The sequence below is a fragment of the Acomys minous genome, assembly GCF_964271855.1.
Source record: "Acomys minous genome assembly, chromosome: 3".
NCBI lineage: Eukaryota > Metazoa > Chordata > Mammalia > Rodentia > Muridae > Acomys > Acomys minous.
This window is the reverse complement of record NC_140485.1, coordinates 57,189,243-57,215,277: the sequence shown is the minus strand read 5'-3', so window position 1 is coordinate 57,215,277 and position 26,035 is coordinate 57,189,243. Positions and strand designations below refer to the sequence as shown.

Below are 26,035 nucleotides of genomic sequence, written 5' to 3'. Positions count from 1 at the left end.
GCCCCAGCTGCTGTCTCCTTCCCCAGCGCAGTTGCTGAAGCTGAACTCCTTCCTCCATGAGAATGACCGTCCCCCAATGCCCTTCATGGTAGAGACAGCAAAGCCAGGCAAACATGAATCTGTAGAGTCCCCTGGATCACATAACAAAGCTCTACTTCCTGGAGACTGGGGACATATCCACCGCCCGGAGGACCAAGGTATCCTGCTTCCTGCTTGGAAGGGATTCTAGAAGCAGACAGTGGCTGGTTCCCTGCACACACATGGGTGCGTGCATGCGTGCATGCGTGCATTTTCCTCTTTCTCTGTCAGCCTCTTTACCCCCCCCCCAAAATGTCTTAATGAACAAGGAGCAGCCTGGGGTGTCCACAGGTGACCCCACCTCATTTAGAAGCTGTAAAATCTACTTTGGCCATTGAACCTACACTATGGTACTTGCTTGGGCCTCAAAGACCTGATGTGCTCAGGCTCACCACAAGGGGCCCAGCTCCCTCTGGACAGACAGATCAGAGAACAGGAAGCTGCAGCTGCTATATTCCATGCCCCTGGGATGTCCCCTTTCCTCTCAGGTGAGCCAGCAGCTATCAGCCACATAGGCAGCCCTGGACGGCAGGAGGGGCAGACTCTGGAGTGAACAGGTGAATTTTTGTCATTGCGCCAGCCATCGGGTAAGAAGGGGGAATAGGCAGAGTGGAGGATATCCTCTTGGGCCGAACAGTGAGAGAGTGGGAGATGGTGCTGTCTCCACCTGGGAAGAGGCCCTGCCTGTGAGAGTGGGATGGAGCTGGTTGTCCTGCAGACCCTGGTTGGGCCAATAAGTGTGAGGGGCCAGAATGGATCAGAGATTTGAGCCGCAGTGTGGGTGCTCATGGCTCTTGGAGGAGACCCATAATGGGAGGGGCTTACAGAGACTGGGCCTCGGGTATTTGGTCCAGTGAACACCTGGCCAGGTGAGAGCTCCTGAGGCCTGAGAGTGTGGGGAAGGTGCAGTGAACACAGGTGGGGCGTGAGAGCTCTGTGAACACAAGTGCAGGTGAGCACAGGTGAGCACAGGTGGGTGTAACAGCCTTATACTCAAGTAGATGATGGAGCTTGAGGCACAAGGGCTTCGGGTGCGCATGTGATGGAAAGTGGGTGGCAGGAGCAGGGAACCACTTATGGGCAAGGTGGAGCCCTGGGTGAGGATGACGGCCTTGTCCCTGTTCAGGGGACTGGAGAACAACTCAAGGGTCTACTTTTTCCATGTCACAATGAAAGGTAGTGTGTGGCGACCTCGCTCCTCTCAACGTGCGGAAGCCTGAGCTCACTGTGCCAGGAGGCTGGGCCACGGCCTCCTAGGCTGCAGTCCAGCTGAGTCTGCCCTTCTCTCTTGCCAGGACCTTCCCACTGCCACTTCAAATCACCCTGCTCTTCCCCAACACCCTCACCCTCATTTTGTCTCAGCACTAAGAACGACTGTGTCCTGGAAAGGTGGAGAAGAGAGGCCAAAGGAAGAGCCTGACGTGGCAGGAGTCGGAAGGAAAAAGGGTGATGTGATGCTCACCCCGCAAGCCCCTTCTTTGTAGCACCCCCAAATTCAGATAAACCTCTGTTTGCTCATCAGCCTACGTGAGGTGTGTGATCCCTGCTGGCGGCCGTGCCTCCCACCAAGATGTCACCTCCTCACTTCAAACTCTCCAGGATTCTCGGGCCTCCTCAAAGTCCAGACTCCTCCCTCCAGGCCTCATCAAGGCTCAGCCCAGATCCTGTGCTGACCCCTTCTCATCCCCCACCACCCCCTCCCCCGAGTAAGGCACAAACCTGGTCACGGCTTCCATTTCTCAGGACTCCTTGTCATTCCAGGGTGAAATCCAGGCCTCCTGCCAGCTGTAGAGCCCAGCAGGCTGCCCACTATGGCTGCCTCTGGGCCTTCGCATGTGCTGTCATGTTTGCTGGGCTGGTCCCAGGGTTGTAGTCAGGACAGTTCTCTCCCTCAGCGCGGTGCCCTCACTTGAGCCCTACTGTCTCTCTCAGTCAAAAGCCCACCTGCCCTGGCCCACCCCAACCCCAGTCCACGAAGTCCAGATCATCTGCATGTCCCTCTGTGCTTGGCTCCCAGAATAGGGATGTCACTTTAAGACCTGGTATCTATGGCTCCTCGTCTCCAGGGTCTCAGAGCAAGGTTATCCTCTGGCAGCACCTCAGAGAGATTGTCTAAGCCTTCCTGTCTTACTCCACTCTGCCAGACAAGGGTCTAGAATAGCATGAATTCGTGATACCTGCATTCCCAATCCTAGCCCAGCTAAGAGTCAGGAACTTCTATTTCCTTTTTCAACAAATATTAAGTAGTTGGCCCACTGCTGCCATCTGTGCAGCTAAGCACAAAGTCCAGAAACAAAGAGGAGCCCACATCACTTGGGGAATGGTAAAAGTTTTGACACAGAACAAGTGATGCTTGACACCAATGAAAGAACAGCCTACCACAGCTCAGTGTGTGTAGGCACATGTGTGCATATGTGGGCACACAGATATATGTGTATACTAATACCTGCATACATGTCTGTGTTTCTGTGTACATGTCTGTGGGCATGTGTATCTGTGTATGCATGCACATCTGTGTATGCAGCATTGCACACATGCAAGTTTTCCTGTGCCTATCATTGCATGTGTTTTCTGAATGTGCGTGCGTGTCTGTGTGTACATGTGTCACTGCATGTATGCATGTGTTTGCACATGTGTGTAGCATTGATCTTCAAGAAGCTGTTATAAGACAATGAATAGTTTCCTTCTGGACCTGCATGCACACACATATGCATTCTAAAACACATATACACATGTACATATATGTACACTCACGGTCAAATCATGAGCAGCATTGTTATGAAGGTTTAGGGCATGTACTGACTAGAAAAGAGGAACATCTGAGGATAAAACACTGAGGCAAATGAACAGTCTATGTCAGATAAGGAGGAATTTGTGTTTTCTTTGGTCTATTAATTTTTAAAAACTTACAATGAACCATGGAGGAAAGGAAGGATATTAATAACCCGAAGCCCAAAATAACAGGAATAAATGAAGGAAGCCAGCTTGAAGGACGGTATGTGGAAAAGAAACTGGGGAACAAAATCAGCAGGAGACATAAGCGAGACCAAGAATGCTGCTGAAACCGTCAGCCAGCTGCAGGGTCAGGGGAGAGAAGTGCCCAGAGCCTGCGTTGAAGCAGAGAGGTGCAGGGGGCGTGTTCGGCAGCAGCCTCATAATGAGGCCCAGAGGGAAGAAGCAGTGGTAAATGGGGGCATGGGTATCTTGAGGTGACAATGGTAAATGGGGCTGAGGTAGCAAGGCTTTGAAGATCTGAACATCAGAGAAAGACCTAAGCTCTCAGACTGATGTCAGGGCCGTGAGAGCCGAGCCGATGGTGGGTTGTGAAATGTGTCCTTGGTGTCACATGTGGCAGACAGTGGCGACGTTCATCATGAAATCCTTCCTGGGGAAACTCCACATCCCAAACTACCAGATGATAAAAATCTGAGGCAGCAGTGGAGTGAGAGGGCAGAGGGGAAAATGCACACATTTCATATCAAGGGTTCTGGCAAAAGATATTTTGAGGACCACAGCACCTCCAGGTTTAACACACAAACCCACTTTGAAATTCACGGGGAGAAGCTTTTGTCAGGAGGGGAGTCCAGCCGACACATGGAGACCTCTGCAAAGGACTGGGGACAGTGTGAGCTGAGGACAGCAATCTCTTTCTGCCTCAGGCAGCTGCACAACAGTAGTCTAAACCAAGATCATGCTAGATTATTCTAATGGTCTAGTGCCAAGAGCAGCAGGGGGTCATGCTATCAGGAGATGAAGGCACAGTGATGTTTCCAATCAATGTGGAAAGCTTTTTTCCCCCCTTAGAAGCATTTGCCATAAGCAAGGAGCAGCTTCCAGAGTAAGCTTCTAGAATAAGAACCAACAGAGAAGGCCAGACGGTGGTGGCCCACGTCTTTAGCCCCAGCACTTGGGAGGCAGAGACAGGTGGATTGCTGTGAGTTCGAGGCCAGCCTGGTCTACAAAGGGAGTCCAGGACAGCCAAGGCTAACACAGAGAGACCCTGTCTTAAAAAACAAAAACAAAAACAAAAACAAAAAACAAACGGAGAAAGTGTCCAGAGTTGCTGATTAAATAACGCTTTCCTCTGCAGAGCGGTTAGAACACATTAAACAACAAATGCCACAGAAACTACCATAAGTGTTTCACTGTTGGAAGGTGCACTCTCCAAATTCCACTGAAACACAGATGTGGTGGTCTAGTTGACTCCTTGCTAGTCAGAGAAGTATACTGCTAACCCAGTCATGCGTTTTGTCATACTTGCTTTCAGACCTCGCACATGGTCGGCCTGGGCCAGTGTCCCATGTGCATTTAAAAAGAATCAGCATGCTTTCTTGCTTTCTGCTGCTTTAGAGAAGTTTAGAAATGCTAGCCAGGCCAGCAGATAACAGTGCTGCTCAAGTTTTCTCCAGCCTTGCATATTTTCCCGAGAGAAACATGTAGATATTTTTTAAATTACTGTATTTTTATCATGTGTGTGTGCACATGTGTGCATGAATGTGTGTGTGTATGTGTGTGTGTGTGTGTGTGTGTGTGTTTGCATGCATGCGTGCAACTACATGCATGCTGTGTGTGTGTAGCCTGTGGGGGGAGGAGGTTGATGTCTGTTACTTGTTCCCTTATTTTTTGCAGTGTGGTCACTCACTGAGATTGGAGCTTGCCAGTTTGGCTAGACTGACTAACCAGCAAGGGGACCTGCCTGTCTGTGAGGAAATGCAGAAAGTGTCTGAGGAGTTAGAGTCACCAGGGCTCTGAGCTTTTATAGGGGTGCTGGAGATCTGAACACAGGCCATAGCTACAGAGCAAACACTCGCTTTACCTGCTGAGCCACCTCCGCAGACCCAGATAGGCTTTTGTTGGTAGTGGCGTTTCATTCAGGACATAGCCCAGACTGCCCTAAACTCGAATGAGATTAAAGGTGACCTTGAAGTCTTCACTCTCACGCCGCTGCCTCCCAATGCCAGGATGAGAAGCTCGTGTGCGCACCACAACCCTTCCACAGCACTTACACAGTGACAAACTCGGACAACCCAAATGTCACTTCGAAGAAAACGGAGGAATAGATGGTGCAGTAGGCACACAGGAAGCACATGCGAACTGGCTGTGCAGGGTAAAGAAGCCAGGCACAGCAGCGCAGCCCACAGGATGGAACACACATAATAAGCTGGATGTAGAAATGGATACACTCAAAGGAGAGTGGTGGCTTCTGGGTACTGGTGACATGGGCAACTGCAGTCAGAAAGAAAGGGTACGCAGATACGCTGATGGTCTGTGTCTTCTATCTGCATCACCCGTGAGGCCAGCAAATAGCAAGAAATGTCAGGCAGGATTAAAATAATGGAAACTCCTACCTGCAAACAGCAAGGGTAAACAGCACATCCAAGCGGAACGTGTTTTCGAACCATCTAAATCCCAGTGCAAACTCCAGTACCTGACAATTCCACCCTTCCCCTTGGCATTGTGTCCTGAGCGGTGGGCCTCCAGCTGTGCCCCGGCAGCTCAGTTTGGAGGGTTGCAACTGGCATTTTCTTCGGATTGAAAGAGAAGACTAGAGTGAAGCTGCAGGAGCTCAGGCGTGTTCTCATGTCGCTCTTTAAAAAGCCTGTGTGCACACCACGGACACATGCCAGGGATCCCCACAAAGGTCAGGACAATTCCAGGGCCAGCTAGTGGCTTTGTGCCAACGGATCTCAATTGTATGCGTGGCAGGAAGCCCAGAGTGTGGAGCACTGGACTTCCAGATGTTTCTCATGGAAAATCACCAGTGCGCAAGAGTTGTGGGAACAGTGAGGTCACTTCCGCCCTGTAGGATGGACCCTGGGGCTCTCTGCCCAGATCTCACTTTACTAGGAAAACCAGGGACTCCCTGGGAGGCTGGTGGTACTACAGGATGGGTGACAGTTGCAGCTACCAAGAAGACGTCATGCCAGGCAACTTCCCGGGAGAAGAGGACACCAGGCCCATCAGTAGATGGAAGCGATAGGGGACAGGGGTGGCACCACCTGCACTGGGATTTCTGTGAGGGAGGTCAGGCTGCAGAGAGGAAACAGCCTGTGACAGTGTGGATACTCCCTCAGGCTCTGGTCTACAAAGGGGTCCCTAGTTGCCTTGTGGCTTGCTCTGGTGTGAGTTTAGTGAGGAATAGGTGCTACTGTAGACAGCCCCTCAGCTATGAATGTGGGTAGGCTCCAAGCAAGCTGAGCACCTGTGGAAACAGCAGTCTTGAATCTGATTGGCTCAACGTGTCAAGACATCATGGCATACAGAAAGCAAAGGAACACTATTGACACAATGAGAAATGGCCGCACATGCCCACAGAGATGAACACAGGGTTTCAACAGCATGGCACCTTGACTGACACCTGGAAATGAGGGCGGGGCCGCACGCCGATGGGGAGACGCCACGACTCGGTTTATTCAGACAGAAACAGCAACTAAGAACCAACAAGCACACAACAGCAATGGGTCTAGTGCACATGACACTGCAGATGAGCCTTGGGCCACACAAGTGAAAGAAGCCAGACATCGTAGGTCCACTGTGAGACCCCAGACATGATGCCCAGGACCTAGCCGAACTGGTCTCCAAGACTCACATTTGAGCTGATGCTGTCCATGGGGGGAGGTAGAATGGAAGGCCTGGGAGCGTGGGGTGATAACGTTCACATATCAGAGGGGCTGGGGCCACATGGTTCTTTAATGCTCACAGGCTCAACGGCCTCAGGTCAAGCACTCTGCCCTATGTGAACTTCATCTTAACCATACATCAACACTGGAATCAGGCAGACAAAAGGCCAGCTGAGTGGGCATGGGGAAACACAGTGCTTTATTTTCCTCTTCTGGCTTCTGGGTGTGAGTAGGGACGGCCTGTCAGGAGTACCCCAGCCATTCACGTTTTCTGACCCAGGAGAGAACAACACAGCAACCCTGTTTAGTGGTCACTGTGGTCTTGCCCTAATCTCTGCTGCTGTCTGCACATCTTGTGGTTGGAGCCATGTATACAGATGTGGTAGAACTCACATCTGAGAGGCATATCTGCTGCCTTCCCCACTGAGGCTTGTGTCCCCTCGCCTCTCAGGTTTTGGCACGAATCTCCCCACCACGGTTTATCGTGCAACATAAATAGAGCTCCGCTGCAGGTGCTGGTGACTCGGACAGTCAGCGGAGGGGAGATCGAAACACGGCAGGTGGGGTCCTTGGTGCCCTTAGGGCTTCTGGGAAGGCCTGGAACATCCAAGGTTCAGGACCCAGGCCTCTGCGTCCCATTCCTGTACACAGGAATATCCTGGGGGCTTCCAGGGTTCCTTTCCCACCAGCACCCCGGCATGCCCAGCAGCTCTGTGTTTAAAGGTGGATTTGCCTGCACGTAGTTAGGTAAGGACAACGCTGGCCCTTTGATGTGCCCCCTCCCTGGCATCCTTATTCAGCTGGGATGGGCAGGCAATCTGTGCCATGGAGGTGGCAGCGGCACCTACTAGAAGCATGGTGTGCTGGTTCCAGACTTCGTTAAGTTCTTCCTTCATTTCTGCAGTCCCCAGTGCTATCCACACAAGGACCTCCGTTTCAGGGCCTACAACAAGCTGGCAGAGGATGCGAGGCCCAGCGGAGAGGCAGCTGGGACTGCTACACAGGATGCCTTTCTTGGGTGTCTCCCGTGTTCTGTCCTTCACCCAGTGGAATCTCATAGAGGTGGGCATGTTCTTCGCCGGCCCACCTCACCACTGGGGAGTCTCCAGGTTGCCCAGCGCTCTCTTGGAAAGAGGAAGAGGGTCCCTCGGGTCTTCTCTACAACCTAAGTGCAAGGCAGATGGGGTGAGGTGCCCCTAACCTTGGCCCTTGGCCCTCGGACAATGAGTCAGAGGGCCTGTTTTTGCTTAGATGCGTCTCGGCAGCTCACCCTATCCCACAGCATCGCAGGGCCTTTCCTACCACTCCTGCTGGCCTAGAGAGTCCCAGGTCTCTTGTAAAAGATGTGTTCCGGGGAACTGTAGCCTCAACACAGGATAGGATGAGAAGTCTCACCTTCCGTCATTTTATCCCAGAGAGGAAGAAACATTCAGGGAGATCAAGAAAGATCCACAAAGGGCCCTACAGCCCAGGACCCTTGCCTTCCTGGGGGTTCTGGAGGAAGTGCTCCTCATTAGAGGCCCTGTGACCCTGAGCCTTCAGTCCTGCTGTGAGGGCCTGCACCAGTTCTCTTGTGAGTGGGACAACCCCCCCGCCCACACACATACACACACATTGCACAGTGCTCTGCTTTTTACCAGTTTGCCTCAATCTAAACAAAACAGAAACCTGCCTGGGCTCACACCTGACACCTGAGTCAGAGAGCAGCCCAGCCTGGAGGGTTGAGGGGAGCGCATCATGGTGGTGGGGTGGGGGTGGGAGGGGGAGGGGGTGGCCAGCAGAGGCACAGTGAGTGTTCCCTGGCTCTGGCAAATCCCACAGGATGGTGGGGGGGGCGCATTGGGCTCTGGCTGCTGAAGGGGGATTAATTCTGTGGCCTTATAGGACAACAGAGACCAACACTGGGTCATCCTCTGAGACACAGATGGGCGTGTGATGTCTGTAGGCCAGGGGGGTGACTGTCGCTTGCTCTGGAGAAGCTTTGCTGGGGACTCGGCCTGCAACTGTATCAGCTCTCATCTATCCCCAAGCAGGCCCAGGGCCTGACGAGAACCGGTGCCAACTTCCAGCTCCCAAGAAGCGGCATCTCTCTCCTGGGTGTCTCACGGCAGGTTTGGAAGATGGGGATAACTGTCAAGTAGCACGGCCCTACAGAGACCAGGGAGCTGGGCCAAGCAGGCCTGTCCCCTGCTGGGTCCCTAGATCATACCGGCCAGCCAGGGAGGCAGGAAGAGGCCCACGGTGCCCAGCAGGCACACAATGATGAACATCCAGAGGAAGATCCGGTCAATGACCATGGCCACGTACTTCCAGTCTTCCTTCACCTGCAAACACAGACACGGGTCACTCCAGCCCTCACATGCCACGGGCAGCCAGAGAGCCTTCTGGAACCTGGCACTATGAGCTACAGTCCCTGCCTTTCCCATCAGATAAACATCTGCACGCATCCCCGTGGATGGTGACAAGCAGAGAAGGGGCGTGTGACTGTCCAGCTGTGTTCAGAGAGTCTGCTGGGGCAGAGCAGCAGCTGCCTGCCACACAGTAGAATAGAAGGAGATAGTGAGTGGGTAGGCTGGGCATCTATGGGGCATGGGGCCTTTGAGTGCAGACTCATCTTAATGCTTTCTGGTAGTCCACACTGTCACAGGAGACGCAGGGGTCGTGATGTGCCCTCGCTGGTCTTACCTGCTCAGCAGGCTGCCTAATCTCAAAGGGCGGGTGGTTGGGCATGCCCTGGACAAACACAGGACCCATGACTTCAGGATGAAGTCTGTCTTAAATTTTCTAAGCCTGGGGGGGCACCACGGAGGCTTGTGTCGACCTTCCCACAGCACAGATGTCAAAAGTGGATCCCAGGGCCTGAAGGGCTCAGTGATTAAAAGCACTGTCTGTGTCAGGTGTGGTGGCGCACGCCTTTAATCCCAGCACTCGGGAGGCAGAGGCAGGAGGATCGCTGTGAGTTCGAGGCCAGCCTGGTCTACAAAGCAAGTCCAAGATAGCCAAAGCTACACAGAGAAACTCTGTCTTGAAAAGCAAAAAGCAAAAAACAAACAAACAAACAAAAAAGAGCACTGGGTTCAATTCCCAACACCCACATGGTGGCTCATAGCTATCCATAACTCCAGTTTCCTTCTGGCTTCTGCTGGCACCAGGCATGCATGTGGTACAAAGACATACATGTAGTCAAAATATCCATATACATAGCATACAATTAAGTTAACTTAAAAAAAAAAAGCAGATCTCAGAGATGTCAGCCATGTGCCCTAGCCCAGAAGGTAAGGCCAGAACAAGCTGGGTAATGGATTGACCACTAGGGATATCCTACAGTGGCTAAGTGTCCAAAAGCAAAGTCCACCTGTCCCCTGGCCTGGCTCTGACTGTGCACACCCATTCTCACACGGGCAGGTGTCCACAGGTAGCACAGCCAGGCTGAGCAGGCACTGGAGTGGAAGCAATGATGCCAGGGGGCGTACCATGGAGGGGGGAGGGCGAACGGTGGCAGCAAGCACACACAAAGCACAATGCGTATATCCACCATCTGCAGTCACTCAGTCCTCACTGGACTATGCTACAACATATAGTGACAGTGAGGTGCAAATGACCACTGGCTCTGCCCCTAGGCTCTTCCGAATCCCACAATGTGGACTCGGGGAACCGATGCCTGGGCCTAACTAGGCCTGAGAGTTAGCATTGTATTGACGACAGTTTCTGCATGCATGACCTGGCCTTGTACTCCCGGCAGGGTGCCTGTCACACCACTGTCCCACTCCTTCCTCTTCACTGTCCTGTGAGCAACAGCAGTTGTCTGAAAGGCCTGTAATAACCCTGAGGCTTGATCAGAGCCACATGGGGACAGGACATGAAGGGGACCTGAGGCAGTGCACATGTAAGCAGCAGGGAGTAAGTAAGCTACGGCAAGCACAACTCAAGCCAGCTGAGGAAAACTTGGACCAGCCGCCCCAGCTGCAAGGGCTTCTACCCTGAGTTGTCAAAGCCATCACAGATGTCCGGTTGGTATAAGCCGAAAGTAAGTAGCCAAGTTCAAGGGCTCCTCAGAACAGATGGCTGCTTGGTACCCCTCTTTCCCTTCTGTACCTGGGACCAAGCCTCTGGAGATGAAACACCACAGCCGTGGACCAAAGCCCTGCTGTTCTGTCCCTGTTAAGTCACCAAACATCTCAGGCCCAGAACCAGGTCAGGCAGCTGCAGCAGGCCAGTGGGGACGGAGGAGGTCACGAGTCCCAGCTATGGACTATGCTGGGGCATGCACTGGTTTCAGAAGGATTTCAATTAAGTTTGTCACATCCATCCTCCCTCGGCAGCCTCACCCCCATGCCCGGAGCTCTTCCTCCATCCCAGTGCTGCAGCAAGACAGCTCCAGAACCAAAATTTCTCTGCAATCATGTCTCTGAGGTCCAAGATGTTCCACAGACCTCCAGAACAGCTTCATAAAGTCCCTGAAACTCAAATGGGGGTTGACTCCTAAGATGTGGGGCATTAGGCCCTATCTTTCCATGGCCTGGCAGCTCCAGGAGACGAATCACAGAGGTCTGAGAGTAGAGACCAAACAAGCCCCAGGTTGAGTATGAAGATGAGGAGAAGTCAGTGAAACCAAGGTCCCAGGAGGGACAGTGGCAGTGCAAGGTCAACGTAAAGGACAGATGCCACAGACATTTCAGCTGGCACAGCAGAGACAAAGGTAGGCCAGGCCGGGCCTTCTCTTGATGACCTCTTCCCCTGACCTCTCACGAAGGCTCTGATTCTCACACCCCAATCTGTGCCCCCTCACAGGAGGAGCCAGATTTGGGAAGCAGCTTGCCTAGCACCAGGAGCCCTGTACCTCAGCATCATCTGAGCCCAGATGACATCCAGGAGACCCTTCTGTGTGACAGGCAGACAACGGCTGGGTAGTTGGGTTAGGCAGAGCTGACACTGCTGCCCAACCTAACCGTTCACTCTGTGAAAAGTGAGGGAGCGCCTGTCTTGGGTCAGGAGGCCAACACCCACAGAGGGGCATGGACGTCCCTTTCAGGCCTCTGTAGAGCCAAAGCTTGAAGAACGAAGAATGACATCACAGGGCAGCCCATGACCTTCCAAAGGACTGAGGGGGGTGGGGTGATGCCCCAACTTCTGGCAGCCCCATGCTCTTCTCTATGACCTCTCAACCTTTCTACAGTTCAAAGGCCCACCCTTCACCAGGTGGGAGCCCAGGGGAAAGCTGTTCTTAGGGTTACAGGCAGCAGCAGCAGCAGCAGCCGCAGCCCCATTGCATTTTGAAGAAGGGCCAGTGTGGGACCTCGCCTGTCACCCAAGCATGACTGGCAGGAGTTCTAAGTAGCCAGCAACAGTCTGGAGATGTCAAAGGAAGCCCTTGTGGGTGTTAAGATGACAGTGCTAGAAAAGGTCTCTCAGCCTGCTGCTGCTGGGCTCCTAAGTCCTGGCACCTGGAAGAAGTGACAGATCCTGCTTACTCCCCGCCAGCTTTCCTGGGCCCTGTTTAACCCGGCATGGCTTACGAACCTGGACAGGATGCTAGGTAAAGACTGCATTATGCACCTCAAGGGGTGCAACTTTATCTGGGGCCTTGGTTACTGAATCCGGTGTGGGAAACACAAGACATCTCACCCTATCTGGGCAGGGGCACTTCCCATGCAAAGGACTTACCGAGAAATCTGTGTCTTCTGCCTTGAGGTGGTCTGCAATGTACTGGACGCCCTCTACTGCCCGTGTTAGGGCTGGCGACAGGGGCAGGTGTTGGGGAGGTGCTTTGGTGCCTCGGGCCTTGAGCACAGTGACTGGGGACACAGGAGATGGCTCCTTGCATGTGCATTTGCATGGAGAAGCCTGGTCCGATGGCGGAAGCTGAGACGGACGGGCCTTCAGGGAGGCTGGGGAGCCAGCTGGCTGGCCGTCAGCCACGGAGGCGGCTCCATCTCGGGAAACACAGTACTGGATACTCCGAGACCGGCAGCGGATGCTACCCTCTTCTGCTTCTTGGGAGCTGGACACGTGCTGGACACTCAGGGACCTGGCTTTGATGAGCATCGGGACCCCAGTGCTGTTGGGTGGGTGACAGGGGCCAGGTGATGGGCAGGGGCTAGCCTTCTCAACCTCTGACGTCTGCAAATCGGGGACCTTGTGGGAGGGTGACTTGCACGTAGGCTGGGTCTCAACTGGTGTGCCCATGGGGTTGCAGAAAGATGGGGCAGATGGCAGGCCTTGGTTGCAGATGTCACTCAAGATGCGAGGCTCGCCCTCAGGCTCCGGCCAGAGACGAGGGGCATTGGCCATCTTGTGCATGGACTCAATAAGCCTCCGACAGTTGTCTTTGACCACGGATGGGCGCTTCATGAAGAGGAGGCGAGGCACGATGTCCAGGAAGACTCTGCGTACCCAGGCAGGCATGGTGTGTGTGCGAGGTGAGCGGTGGTGTACATTGAGCACGAAGACCGTGATGACGATGGAGAGGGTGACGAAGATCATCGTGAAGAGCAGGTACTCGCCGATGAGCGGGATGACCAGCGAGGTGGACGGGATGATCTCGGTGATGAGCAGAAGGAAGACGGTGAGCGAGAGCAGCACGGAGATGCACAGGGTGACCTTCTCCCCACACTCGGAGGGCAGGTAGAAGACCAGCACTGTGAGGCAGGAGATGAGCAGGCACGGGATGATGAGGTTGATGGTATAGAACAGGGGCAGCCGGCGGATGATGAAGGCATAGGTGATGTCAGGGTAGATCTCGGCACAGCATTCATACTTCCTGGTGTTGTAGGTGCCCACGGCATCCACAATGACCCACTCCCCGCTCTCCCAGAAGTCCAGCTGGTCCACGCGGCTATGCATGCTCACCAGGTCGATCTTGGCCTTGTCGTAGGTCCACGACCCAAACTTCATGGTGCAGTTCTGCTGGTCGAAGGGGAAGAAGGTGACGTCAATGCTGCAGGAGCTCTTGTAGATGGCCGGGGGTGTCCACTGCACCCGCCCGTCATAGAACAGGTGGGCTTTGGTCAGGTGGGTGACTGCAAAGTCCCCGTCCGCGCTGGCAGGAGGAGGGAGAGAGACAGCAGTGAGGTCTGCCTGCCCTACACTACATCCGTGAACATCCCTGCAGAGAAAGCCTCCCAGCCTGACCAACAACCCCACCAAGCCACATGCAGAGTTCAGGATTACTGTGTAGCGGTGCATGTGGTCTGTGCCATCACTCACCCGTGTGCTTCAGTTTATTACCCTTGCGTCAGGGCGGCATGTGGTCCAGAGAACGGACACAGGGATCAATGGTGCCCGCACCAGTGGGCAGTTAGCACTGCAGGTCTTATTCATCACTATTCATTACAGGGCACACAGTAGGACCAAACTCCTGGCTTCTTTCCTGAACACTCACTGACCCCCAGGAGTTGGCATTTGTTCCTTCATGCAGACAGACCCGGCTCACCTCTGCACCTTTGCTGATTGAGGCACCATGGGAATTTCCCCTTGACTCCCATTGGTTACCATGTACTGAGGGGAGGTACTGGTGCCTGTTCAGGAGCTGACAACTGGTCCCTTGGTGTACTACGGATAGCCCCAGAGGTCCCTGCAGGGCCATAACAAGCCCACTGTGTGTGGCATATGTGTCTCCAGAGACAAGGCAAGTGGGCCCAGAGGCCTGATCCAGGAGAATGGGTGCCTGCTGGGCCCAGGAGCAGAAAGGGGTGGGACAAGCAGGATTTCTTCCTCATCTCTCAAGAAAAAGCTCACACACCAAGCAGCAACTGCTCACCAGGTCTCTGGTAAATGGATAATCTTGCTGGAGGCCGGTGGGTCTCTCTGCTTATTTTATCCTTACTGAGGACCTGGGGTACTAAAGTGGCAGTGCAGAGGTGCCCACGGTGCCTCCCATGACAAGTAACCCTCTGACTTCCCCCTAGACTGGGCCCACATCTCAAGATGGACCTTTTGCCACTGGAAACTGAGATGGCGCCTTCCCTTCCACTGGCGCCAAGAATTTGGAGGCCACCTCTCTACAGGTCCTGGCACACAGGTTACATCTGGTTGCTGGCTTCTTGCCTCTCTGCCTTGGGGGATATTTGTCAGGTTGGACAGAGGATTATGGGGCTATTATCCCTCAGGCCTCTCCTCATTTTTTTTTTTGAGACAGGGTTTCTCTGTGTAGCCTTGGCTGTCCTAGACTCACTTTGTACACCAGGCTGGCCTCAAACTCACATTGATCCACCTGCCTCTGCCTCCTGAGTGCTGGGATTAAAGGTGTACGCCACCACTCCTGGCCAGGCCTCTCCTCTTGAGCAGAGTTCCATCCCTGACTTCTGAGCCTCACAAACAGTGATACCTTGCCTCATTTTACACATTATTGGAACTTGGTGACACTGGAAGGACGCTCTCATGAAGCCTGTCTCTTGAGATCCAAACCTCTACCCTATTTGCCCTGTTGAACCCTGGGCTGCAGCATGCCACTCTAGGCCTTGGCTTCTTCCCGGGCCCGGTCTGTTCGCTCTGGCCTTAGATTAGCATTCACAGACCGTCGGCTTCAGCTCAGAAACACTGATGGGAAACCTCGATTTATAGCTAAACGAGCTCTCTGAAGCCTGATTAAATCTCTCATTAATTGCACCAGCACGCATCACTTTGGTCTCACCACTCATAAGACAGTGTAGCCCTGAGCCACAGGCTCCAGAACCTTCTGTTTACTCAGCCCCCAGCGCCCTCCATCCATTACTTCTCTCTCTTTCATTCACAGGCCCAGCTTATTGCCTAGTGTCCTTAAGGTTCTTAGGCAGAGGGATTCAGGTTCTTGAATTTCATCAGTTAACTGGCCCTGCTCCGCTGACCACCTTCTCAGGGCCTGACCTGAGCCCATGGTAGCCCCCTGGGACCCTTAACGGCCCTTCCTCTGTAGCCAATCTCCCGCAGAAACATCCACAAGGTCGAGAAGATTTGAGCCTCTCATGGTCTCAGTAGGTGCGAACCCTGGACCCTCCTGCAGGTTAACTCATCTGGGGCCAATGCCACCGGTTTTCTTCTGTGTGGCTGTGCTGCACATGGAAGAATCTGGAAAAGCTGCCGTCTACATGCAGCCCCAATAAGGCCCTGGCTGCACACGGCACAGTGCACAGCCTGGCTTCTACAGAAGCTGAGGTTCTCTCCAGTACACGGGGGTGGGGATGGGGGGTCCTGTGGCACATTTCAGGCCGTGTGGAATGGGGCTTGGTTTTGCTTCCTTCTTGGAGTCCCATTTCTCCAAAAATCAAAGCCTAAACATTCCAGGCACAAATTTAAATTCTCCCACAGCAAATGAGCGGATCCTCTGCTTTGCAAATGCCCTGCAGGGTGGGCAGAGGAGGCTGCAACCAGCTGGCAGACAAGGGCCCTCGGGGCTCACTTGAATCATTGGCTCCTATCTGCAGCCTTGGCTGTTGGGTCTAAGTTTCCCACCCTGAGAGACACTGGGGACTCGGCAGTCATAGCTCAGGCTTTTGTGGTTCCATCTGCCTTCAACCGGGCTCACAGTTCTCGACTCTCCCTGCTCTGCCTAGCCTGGCTAGGCCGCCTTGTGAGTTTTTCAGGGCACCTAAGCCTGTGTGTGTAGATGGTTCCCTCTGAGGCTGCTGTAGGGCACGAGTTTGCAGACAGCTCCCAAGCGCACTCTGAGGGTGGTGGTGGTGTAGCCTGTCTCCACCAGATTCTGGCCCTGCTTCCATCTGACACTCCCGCAAAGCCCAGCGGTGGGAAAGGTGACGGTACAGCCACAAGGCCCAGCATGCAGCAGTTCTGTCTGCCCTGTCCTTCTTCTCATAGTGCTGAGAGTAAGGTACTCAGAATGCCCACAGGATAATGCTGTCCCCGGGGACCACAGGCAGCCCAGCCATGCACCAGGACAGTAGGCTCCTCAAGTGAGCTGCCAGTATTTCACTGCCAAGGCTGCTGATGCGGGGCGAAGGTGATGGGTCCTCAGTTTCTAGTTCTGCACCTTAGAGCACCCAGGAAACCAGAGGAAGCACAGCATTTGGGTCATACCACCATCTGATGTGGGTTAGTTCTGGACACAGTGAGCTAGCCTGAGGGTGGGTCCTAGATTTTGTCTACCCCACCAGTGGCAAATGAGGCCCTCTATTTGCCCTGTACCAGGTGGAGAGCTTCTGGGCTTCCATTAGAGGGAGCCCCAAGTCAGCAAAAGAGTAGCCACTCCCCCTGTCCGGCAGTGGGACCAGCCATCTGGCTCGCAGCTGATTGCTGCTGGAAATGGCCTTCCTTGCCAGGACCAGAGTCCTTTCAACCCTCATCTGCTCCAAGTCCTGTCCAGATAGACCTCAAGTGCTTATTCCAGCCCCACAGAGAAGGGGGTCTGCCCCTGTTGCATGTATCTTAGCAGGTAGGAGATGCAAAGGTGACCTCGGAGGGGTGGGGGCTTCTAAGTGTCTGTCCTCACTGCGCTATTTATTGGCTCCCCCACCTACCCCTCTGCTTACCCAGTACCACTCAGGAATTGCACGTCCTTCCTTGCCATGGATCCAATAGGCTGCCTAGAGTAGATTCCGTACTTGATCCCAGGGTTCAAAGGTGGAACACACAGGGCGTGGATCCCAGAAAGGCCCACTGGCTCCTCCAGGGAAGAGCAGGGATCACAAACCTTGCCTGCCACTCCCTGCCATCTGCTCATTCTTTAGCCCACCCGGAACACATCCTGGAAAACCACCCGCAGCTCCTTCTACGTGGCTAGTGCTCCACTTAATTAAACAGGAAGAGAATCCCAGTCATTCTTAATCAAATAGGAGCATTTGTAGGTCAGACGGGCACTCCAGGGCCTGGAGGGGGCTGCGGGCAGATGGCTGGGACTGAGGGGGTTGGTGGAAGGGCTTCTGTTTGCTTTGTCTGTGAGCACTGCGGGAGATGCTGCCCGCCCAGACCCCGAGGGAGTACAGCATCACCCCGGGTAGCCAGCTGCTCCTAGCCTGGGTCTCCTTGTGAGTGTGAGGATGCCCACCTCCTGCCTTCTTGTCACACTGACTGGGTTTGTCTCCATGCAGACTTCAGCTTCCAGGAGCTGAGACAGGGTGTGAACTGAGCTTGGGAGCTGGGTTTGCCCACTGGCTCAACGCCCAGGGTTGGGCACAGCATGAAGGCAGAGGCCAAGAAGAGCAGAGGCGAGACTTTGTGGGGCAGGCACTTCTCTTGCTTCCCCTTACCCACTCCCAGAGTCCCTGGCATCATTGGTCTTCCAGACTGTGGTTAAGGATGCCTGCCTGAGATGGGACCTGCCATCACTGCCAGGGGGAGGATGTCCAGACCTCTGAGCAGGCACCCCCCACCCCAGGTGCTGGCAGCCACACCCAGCCCACTGGGCTTCCACTCCATTTGCCTAGCTCCACTTTGCTCCCAGCAGCTTCCTTGCTGGCTCGGGTCCTAACCTCACCCGTCAGGGCCCACGGGGCTTACTTGTTGTAGAGGACGATGTCAGGCCTCCAGATGAGCTCAGAGGGGATGCGGATGGAGGTGACATTCTCATAGTCACCGGGGTCCCAGCGCAGCTTGTAGTCATGCCACTCCTGGGTGGGAGTGAGTGGAGAGCCATGTGTGAGGGGGACAAGGGGGCAGAGGGCAGAGGTGGGGAAGCCCTCCCTACTCACCTGCTTCACCCACACATTTGTTGTCATCATCTGGTTCTTCTCATCCTAGGGCACAAGGAAGAAAGGAGCTTGAGGTCCCAGCCTAGATCTACTTATCCCTAGCTAGACATAGGCATGGATAAGCCAGGGCTAAACTGCAGGAGGGAAGGAGCGCCCCAGCCCTGAAGGCAACCCTGCTGGGATGGTAGCCTAAGGGGAGCTATGGATAGCAGGCCCTTTCCAGAAAGACTCAGGGCAAGGGGGGGTGGGGTGGGATAAGCTCAGCTCCAGCCGCACCCCAGGCTGAATCTTCTTCCCAGAAATCTAACAGCCACATCCACCCACACGCTCCCTCCACGCTCCCCCTGTGCTGCCACCAAAGCCACTGGCTGGGGAGATCTTGGCAAAACTAACCCCTCCAGGGGCCAAGCTGGATGTTATGGGGGTGATTTCTGGTGGCTTCACCTCAAGGTCACCCTGTAACAACCAGTCATGGCGAGGCGATGCAGGCTGTAGAATGTTCTGTGAGGGCCCTCCCTATGCCTTTATTTCCCTCTGCGCCGCCGTAGGAACGGGCCTCTCTGCTGTATCCTTGAGGAACAGCAGGTTGGAGACCCATGTTCTGAGCAGTCAGCTCCTAAAACAGGCAGGACCCTTGTGGAGGACAAGCAAGTCCTGGTGCAGGCCCAGGGGTCTGTGGGGATAGAAAGGCAGCCATACCCATGCCTTCTGGCCACTCAGTACCCAGGAGGGGCCTGAACCCTCATGCCCACAGCCAGGGGAACAGCACTACTTGACCTTGCCAGAGAGCACAAAGGTCTGATGTGGGCACCTGGTACCGGGCAGCATGCTTGCCAGTCTGGGCCAGCATTTTCCTTCATCAGTCTATGCATGACAAACAGGCTTCCCAGAGGACCTGACCAAGGAGCTCCCAAGACATCCAGCAGGAAGGTGTCTTGCCCAGAATAGCACATGAGTGTGTGGGTATAACTCCTGCCCCACAAAAATCATCATAGGCTAGCACGTGTGGGGAGGCTGCACCCCTGAATGTCCTGCCTCAGGCCTGGGGTCCTCTCCAGTGCAGTCACCTAGGAAGGTCACCCAGTTGACTGTGTGAGTGAGTCCCCTCCCTGGAACGAAGGTGCAGAGCACAATACGTAGTCGGCGGCTTCCTGTGATGCCTGCGTGAGCTAGTCTGCAGCAACCTCATCCCTGCATGACCTTGACCCGTACCCAGGGAAGCTGGAAACGGAAGACTGCCAGCTCTGTCCCATCGGGCCTCCAGGGTCATCAGAACAAACGGCTGTGGCTGGGCTGAGCCTTCCTGCCCAGCATCTCTTTCAGCTGCATGTGGCCATCACACTCCAAGGTCCCGCAGACTTTGGATCCCACAGACGCGTCATAGCGCTCTGGAGCACATTTTACAAGGACCCTGCCCTGGGTTAGGAAATCAGCGGGGATTCTGTAGGCTTCTCTGCAGCTGGTGCTGGGGTATAAACTCAGACTAGGCACAGCCCCCCTTATTGGATGCAGATCTCAGAGGGGGGCATCGGTAGTAGATACGGTAGCTCACCGGCAGGGGGGGGCTCTAGGATGGGGCACCTGTATCCCAGCCCCTAACGGAAGAATGCAAAGTAGGCCAGACACAAGGTATAGACCTTTCAATGTAAACATGGTCATGAAGCTCCAACACACACAGGGCCAACCTAGAGGCAGCACTTCCCTTTGTAGCGGAGTCAATGGCAGATGCCTGGCAGGGTGTGGAGTGAGCCTTTGGGACACCCTCCAACCAGGCCCCAGAGCTAATGTATATGCATGTGGCCTTGGCTAGACCCAGGGCAGAGGTCAGGCCTGGAAGCCAGGTCCCTCATAGAAATCTTGGTGCTGGGTGTGCTCTAGGCCTCAGTGTCTCCTGAGGCAGAGAGCATGAGATCGAGCCTGACAGGCTTCAGCAGACCTGGCGGTAGCGGGCCCAGAGCCTTGAGCTGCCGCCAACAGTCGCCTCCGCCAGCCACGGCTTCGTAACTGTGTTTGCAAACCTCAGCAAGGTTAAGGGGCCTGTACATCCTGCACTGTCCTTGATGCACCCCCACCCAGAGACACTGCAGGAACCATGTGGGTGGGGGCCCAAACGCTAGGCCCTCCTGAGAATGAAAGCCCGGGTGACTGGCTCTGAAGAGAGACAATTGGCAAGGGTCTCTGTGTCTAATTCCATCTGGCTGGAGCCATGGGATGTTGCTGGCTCTGTCAAACATGGCGTAGCTGCTCTCGGCTCACATTGGGAAAGCACATGGAATGGCTGAGAAGCGCCCAACGTGTCCAGTGCCAGCCTCGAGCCAACACTTCCCCCTATAAAAAGGGTGTGGGGCGGGCCTTCAGGGCACTGAAGGCAATGCAGGGAACAGCTCTCTCTCCTCAGGTCCAGGCCTTGTCCCTGAACCCAGAAAAACCCAGTGTGGAAACCCCAAGCTTACTAAATCAGATGGCCTTTGACAGTCCCCATTTACCAGTAAGGTCACGCCTCCAGCCAGGAGAGAACCCATGGTGAGGCCCAGCAAGAGGGGCATAGCCTTGGTTGGTACTGAAACATGGGTATGCACCAACCCCTGGGTGGATTTCTCAAAGGCTGGGCCCACCCCATATGGAGCAGCAGAGCCTGGCCAGGAAGGTCTGGGTGCTCACAGAGTATCTCAGCCTTCTACACACACTCCCCTGGCCCAGGAGTCCTTGGAGGAAGCTCACTGCCTAGCTCACACATGTCCTCCCAGAAGTCTTCCTGGACCCTCACTTGGAAAACAAACAAATCCAGATAAATAGGACCTGTCTGCAATTTACCCAAGCCCCACTTTCCACCCTGCCAGGTACCTGGTGGCCTCTGGGACCAGCAGTGTGCCCCCAGTGTACCAGCATGACCGCTCTAAGGGTGCCACAACCAAAGTTTCCACAGCCTACCTGCTGAAGAGGGCACTGGCCCTCCTATACTCGCAGAAACCTTTTCTGCTCTGCTTACTTTTAAGAAACGTGGCCACTCGCTTTCCTACGGAGCACGCCCTGAGCCTTCTGCAGTGCTGAGCACCTGCTGTGATTTGGACGACATTCTGCTGTTAACCTTGGTTGGACCCAGCCACATGGCGTCTCAGGGTAGTATCTCCTGCAGGCGACGCCACTGTCCCACGTAACACCAGGCCATCCCCATACCTACCACATCAATGAGCTGAGCGATGGACAAGCCGAAGCGGACGAGGACCACATCTGAGATATTGGCTACTGGCCGAGACCACTTGTTGTAGCCAGAGAAGAGTCTCTTCAGGAGCCGTTCTTCCGCGTGGGCCCGGGTCTCTACGTGGCTGCTAGCTGTGGGGGAGGCAGGAGGTTTAGGGACTGGTGACCACAGAGGCCCCATGCTGTCGTAGCCCTTCCTTCGCCTCAAGACCGTGGGCGTGCTGCCCGGTTTTCTCTGACACCCCTCAGAAAAGTCTCTCCAGGACCCTGGGAATGGGTCAGGCCCATTCTCTCCAGGAGAACAAGGCAGTGTTCAGTGAACACTGAATTAATCCGTGCAGCTCCCCACCCCCACCCCACCCCCGCAGACAATCACTTTGAATGGACAGTGCCCTATCTCCAGTGACCGGCAGAGACAAAGGACATGAAGTGGCAGCATCATTGGGAGGGGGGCCGAAGGTGTGTGGAGCAGCTTGGATGGGAGGGTGAATGAAAGAGGATTGAGCACTGCTTCTCATGGCTGCAGGGAGCCTGAGCCGCTGTCTACAGGAGTGGTCCTGCTGCCTGGGCTTCTAGTGTCCACCCTGACAATGGACGCAGACCCTCAGGGCCACCGGCACCCTGTGTTCCTAGACAAGGGTGCCCTGGATAAGCTCCACACTGCTGCCCAGAGAGGTGGTCCCCGATTCCACCAGCCAGCAGCCCGTCTGTGTGTCCTCTCCATCGGCCGGCCCCCTACGTGGCTAGGGGGCCTCCCTGCCTCCGTTTGCTGGGTTGCTGCATTAAGGAGGGGGCTGGGAAGAGGGAGGGGAGCCCCTGCTGTCTGCTGGCTCTTGTTCACCTGAGAGCCACAGGAACTCCTCACGAGGGGACCCCCCAGAGTCCTCCCACAGCCTCCTCCTCCTCCTCCTCCTTCCCTGGTATGGTGGACCAACCAGTAAGGCACAGACCCACTGCTCAGTGGGAAAGCCAAGGCTTAAACAGCTGCTGGAAGCCCCTGCACGGGTTAAGAAGGGTGAGAGGTGTCCGCTGAGAGAATGAGAGGCGGAGGAAGTCTGGGGGAGCAAAAAGGGTAGGGTGGGAGCTCCAGGAGCAGACATGGGGTCTGCTGTGTGATTTGGCAGGATGGAACCTCCCTCCCAGGTGGACTCCACCTCTATCCTAATTGGGAGGATCTGTGGTTCCAGATCGGAAACGCAGCCAGACCACCCTCCCCCACCCCTATCCCTCCCCCACCCCCCTTCCCCGCCTCCACTCAAACCCCATCTTCCAGCACTTAGAGGCCGATTTCTTCCTCACTAGCTCAGCTACCACCGCAGGACATCGGAGCTGTAGTGGGTGGAGGAGTCTCTGTGGCTATCCCGTTGCGCGCGCCCGCTGCTAGGCACCACAGCCCGGGGCCTCCTCTCCCCTGGCCCCGGAGTCCCAGGTGCTAGGATCAGGGAGAAAAAAAGGCCCGTTCCGCGTTTCGAAACTTACCAGGCAAGAGGCCGGCCCCTATGAGCAGCAGTAGCGGCAGTAGCGGCGGCGGCGGCGGCGCCCCGGGGCCCCCGAGCTCCATGGCGCACCGAGAGGGCTCTAGACGCGGGCGGCTCCCGGCTGTGCCGCGCCTCCGCTCCGAGACCCGCGCGCACCCAACTTCATGCCCCGCGCCGCGGCCGCACGTCCCCAACCCCGGCTCCGCAGCTCGTCCCGCGGGGCGCGGTGGCGGGGCGGGAGCTCGAGGTTGTGGGCTCCGCGGCACGGCCCCGCCCGGACCTGCTGCCTCCCGCCGCCGGCGAGAGGGGAGGAGGGGGAGGGACTGAAGGGAGAAGGGAGAGGGCGGGAGGAGGGGGCGGACCGGGCCCCGAGGGTATGTGGAGGCCGTGCTCGGCCCGGCGTGGGGGTAAAGTTTCCTTGTCCTCCTGGGGCTCGCGACGTGCCGGGTGGGCTTGGGGATCCCGTGGTCACGCCAGCAATCCTAGCGCCTTCTGGAAACGAGCCCCCAACCCTGGTCTCCATCCCTAACCCTGCCCGCAGCGTGAAGACTGCGGGCGTGCTTTCAGAGACTGTGCGAGCTAGGAGGGCTCCCTGCTTGGCTCTGGCTAACTCCATCACTTCACCCAGCCTTAGCGTGACTGTTTGCAGTTTGGAAATAACAGTCTTCTCCTTAGCCCAGCACCGAGGAAAGAACCCTTTCCCCACCAGCCTGCCCCCCTCCTCCCGCACCGCAAGCTCGTCCTGCGACGCCCAGGCCCCACGCCACCCTTCTAATGAAAAGAACCTGGTGCCTGGACCTCGCGTCTACGCAGGGCCAGCCCGGGACCAGGGTCCGTCTTTGTCCTTTTTGAGCGTGCAGGTTCTCTGCTCCGGCGTGAAAAGAGCTCCCCAGTCCAGCTTTCTGGGCAGCGAGGATGGTGAATGAAGAAAAGCTGTTGTGTGCTGGGAATGGTCCTGAGGGCTGCCACTAACAAGGAAGTGCTCAGATGCTGTGGTTCTCAGGACGTAGGGTTGGGGGCGGCTGAGAAGCAGCTGCTGAAGGGAGAGGCAGTGGTTTATGGGCCTGAGTTCCCCGAGAAGGAAGAAACCCTGTCCCACCCCAAAAGCCAGATGTGGCCCAACCTTGCTTTGTCCCAAAGACACTGCAGCCAGCTCTGAGCTCCCAGATGGAGACAATCCTGAAGTTAGAGGCAGGAAAGTGCTGCCTCTGAGCCTGTAGCACATGCCCTTCTGTCCCCAGGCATGGTGGCTCTGGGGCTGACTGTCCCTCTGGTCTTCTGCGTCTACCCCCCAACAATACAGTGACAGTTTTCATAGCTCCGCCTCCTGCTCCCATGCCTGCCCCCCCTCTTTCCCATCTCTCCACCTTGCCCCACGTCCTCTGTTTGCCCCTCCAATAGCAGTGTACCCAGCTCTCTTGCCCTCCAGCCTACAGTGAATGCATATGTCACACACCTGCTCTAGGACCTTCAGACTCCTCCAGGTCACAGGAGCCATCTGCCTACGCTTTGAGCAGAGCCTACAGTACAGACTTGCAAAATACTCTCCTCCCGGGCAGACCACCTCGACAGTCACCATCGCTCTCCTGTGCCTTCCTACATGCGTTGAGGATGTAGAGATGTGACAGACTCCCACAGTGCCCTCAAAGGCCAGTTCTCACCTTACCTACGCCTTGCCTACGAGGAATGAGTGCAGAAAGATTTAAGCAACTTGTTCAAGATCACGCATTCAGTAGTGGGATTCCAAGACAGGCTATTGAGCTTCTGAGTAAGACACCCTGGCTTCCTGCAAAGAATGTTCTTTGGGTACCCACTCCCTTTCTCCCTGGAGACTTTCCAGGAGCCAAGGGAAGCCTGGCTTTCTCAATAGAGCTCCATTCTTTCCACTCTTACCACTAGGGCTAATCCCCCTTTTGAGATCCCTCAGAGTCAATCCCTGGCTCCACACTTCAGGTGTTTATTAGCCCCGCCCCTCCACCAGCTGGATGTTCTCAAGCACATGTAGAAGCTTGGCCTAAAAGCCAGCTGATGTCTGAGCATTGCCCGTGGCAGAAAGCAAACCTGTGTAAGGCCTAGCGTGGTGGACGCTGGGGGAACTGGGGAGAGCAGCAAGACCATGTGGGAAAGCAACAGCTGGACCTGGATGTACAGCCGTCTTGTGTGACATATTAGCCCAGAACAAAGGGATTACCTTATGTGACAGTGCACAGAGCCAACTCTGTCTCCTTTTATTAATACCAGAAGCCAAAGGTGGATGCAGTGGTGGTGCATACCTGTAATTCCAGTGCTTAGAGGCTGAGACAGGAGGATTTCAAAGTAAGGCTGGGCTACACAATGGATTTGAGGCCAGCCTGGGCTACAGTGTGAGATCCTCATAAATTTATAGAAGTACCTTTCTGAGGACTAGGGGAAAGGGGGAGGAGGCTATAATCAGGAAGTAGAGTGAATAAAGTAAAAATAAACAAACTTGCCAGGCACTGGTGGCTCATGCCTTTAGTGCCAGCACTAGGAGGCAGAGACAGGTAGATTACTGTGAGTTCAAGGCCAGCCCGGTCTACAAAGCAAGTCTAGGACAGCCAGGGCTACACAGAGAAACCCTGTCTCGAAATAATAAATAAATAAACAAGCTTAGAAGAGAAAGAAGAAGAAGAAGAAGAAGAAGAAGAAGAAGAAGAAGAAGAAGAAGAAGTAACCAACCACAACTGAGTCCCTTGGGGTCTCTTCCAACCACCCTGGATCTCTGATTAGGAGCTGTGATTCAGACATGGCTGTGGAGAAAGGTAGGCAGACTGCAGCCTCTCGCTGCCTCTGAGTGAGAGGCTTTGCTTCCTAGTTCAGTGATGAGAGCCCTGACTCCTGCCCCATTACAAATCAAAACCTCCTTTGGAGTAAAGCTGCTTTGCTTGAGCTGGGTCTCCTCTGAATGGAGTCAGAGGGTGAGAGGAGTGTGGTGAGCTGCGTGAGCTCTCAGAGGCTCCCTGAAGAAGGCACATAGGAGCAGCGTGGGTGCTGTGGCGTCCACTTGTCCCTAGGGATT

At 55.1% G+C, this 26,035-nt stretch overlaps 2 protein-coding genes across 6 annotated transcripts in view; one reads left to right on the top strand and one right to left on the bottom strand.

The window, feature by feature from the left end:
* Positions 1-1,733, top strand: part of COL20A1 (collagen type XX alpha 1 chain) — a 35,043-nt gene extending 33,310 nt beyond the window's left edge. For 2 of the 4 annotated variants that reach the window (XM_084776957.1, XM_084776954.1), the window contains 2 exons: positions 27-197; positions 1,441-1,733. In XM_084776957.1, the coding sequence (XP_084633083.1) occupies positions 27-197; positions 1,441-1,562 (293 nt within the window). In that variant the 3' untranslated portion in view covers positions 1,563-1,733. Of the gene's footprint in view, positions 1-26; positions 198-566; positions 636-1,373 lie in introns of all 4 variants that reach the window. The other 2 variants (XM_084776955.1, XM_084776956.1) reach the window with 2 other exon arrangements.
* Positions 1,734-6,467: 4,734 nt separating this feature from the next.
* Positions 6,468-23,286, bottom strand: CHRNA4 (cholinergic receptor nicotinic alpha 4 subunit). 2 transcript variants are annotated; one of them, XM_084777914.1, is made up of 6 exons: positions 23,000-23,286; positions 21,501-21,652; positions 18,320-18,364; positions 18,129-18,238; positions 12,363-13,737; positions 6,468-9,022 (listed from the first exon to the last, which is right to left on the bottom strand). In XM_084777914.1, exons 1-6 carry the CDS (start codon positions 23,079-23,081, stop codon positions 8,897-8,899), a joined length of 1,890 nt encoding a protein of 629 aa, XP_084634040.1. In that variant the 5' UTR covers positions 23,082-23,286; the 3' UTR covers positions 6,468-8,896. The 2 variants fall into 2 exon arrangements, with proteins under 2 accessions (XP_084634040.1, XP_084634041.1); XM_084777915.1 differs by lacking the exons at positions 18,320-18,364; positions 21,501-21,652; positions 23,000-23,286 and having other exon boundaries at positions 12,363-13,601; positions 18,129-18,230.
* Positions 23,287-26,035: the final 2,749 nt, after the last annotated feature.

Bases quoted from the DNA above. Each gene is read 5' to 3' on its own strand.
- CHRNA4 (XM_084777914.1), bottom strand. From the start codon at position 23,081: ATGGAGCTCGGGGGCCCCGGGGCGCCGCCGCCGCCGCCGCTACTGCCG. The intron at 21,653-22,999 runs GTAAGTTTCGAA...CCTCCCCCACAG, and splicing joins AGGGGCCGGCCTCTTGCCTG to CTAGCAGCCACGTAGAGACC. The intron at 9,023-12,362 runs GTAAGTCCTTTG...CTGTGTTTGCAG, and splicing joins CAGAAGACACAGATTTCTCG to GTGAAGGAAGACTGGAAGTA.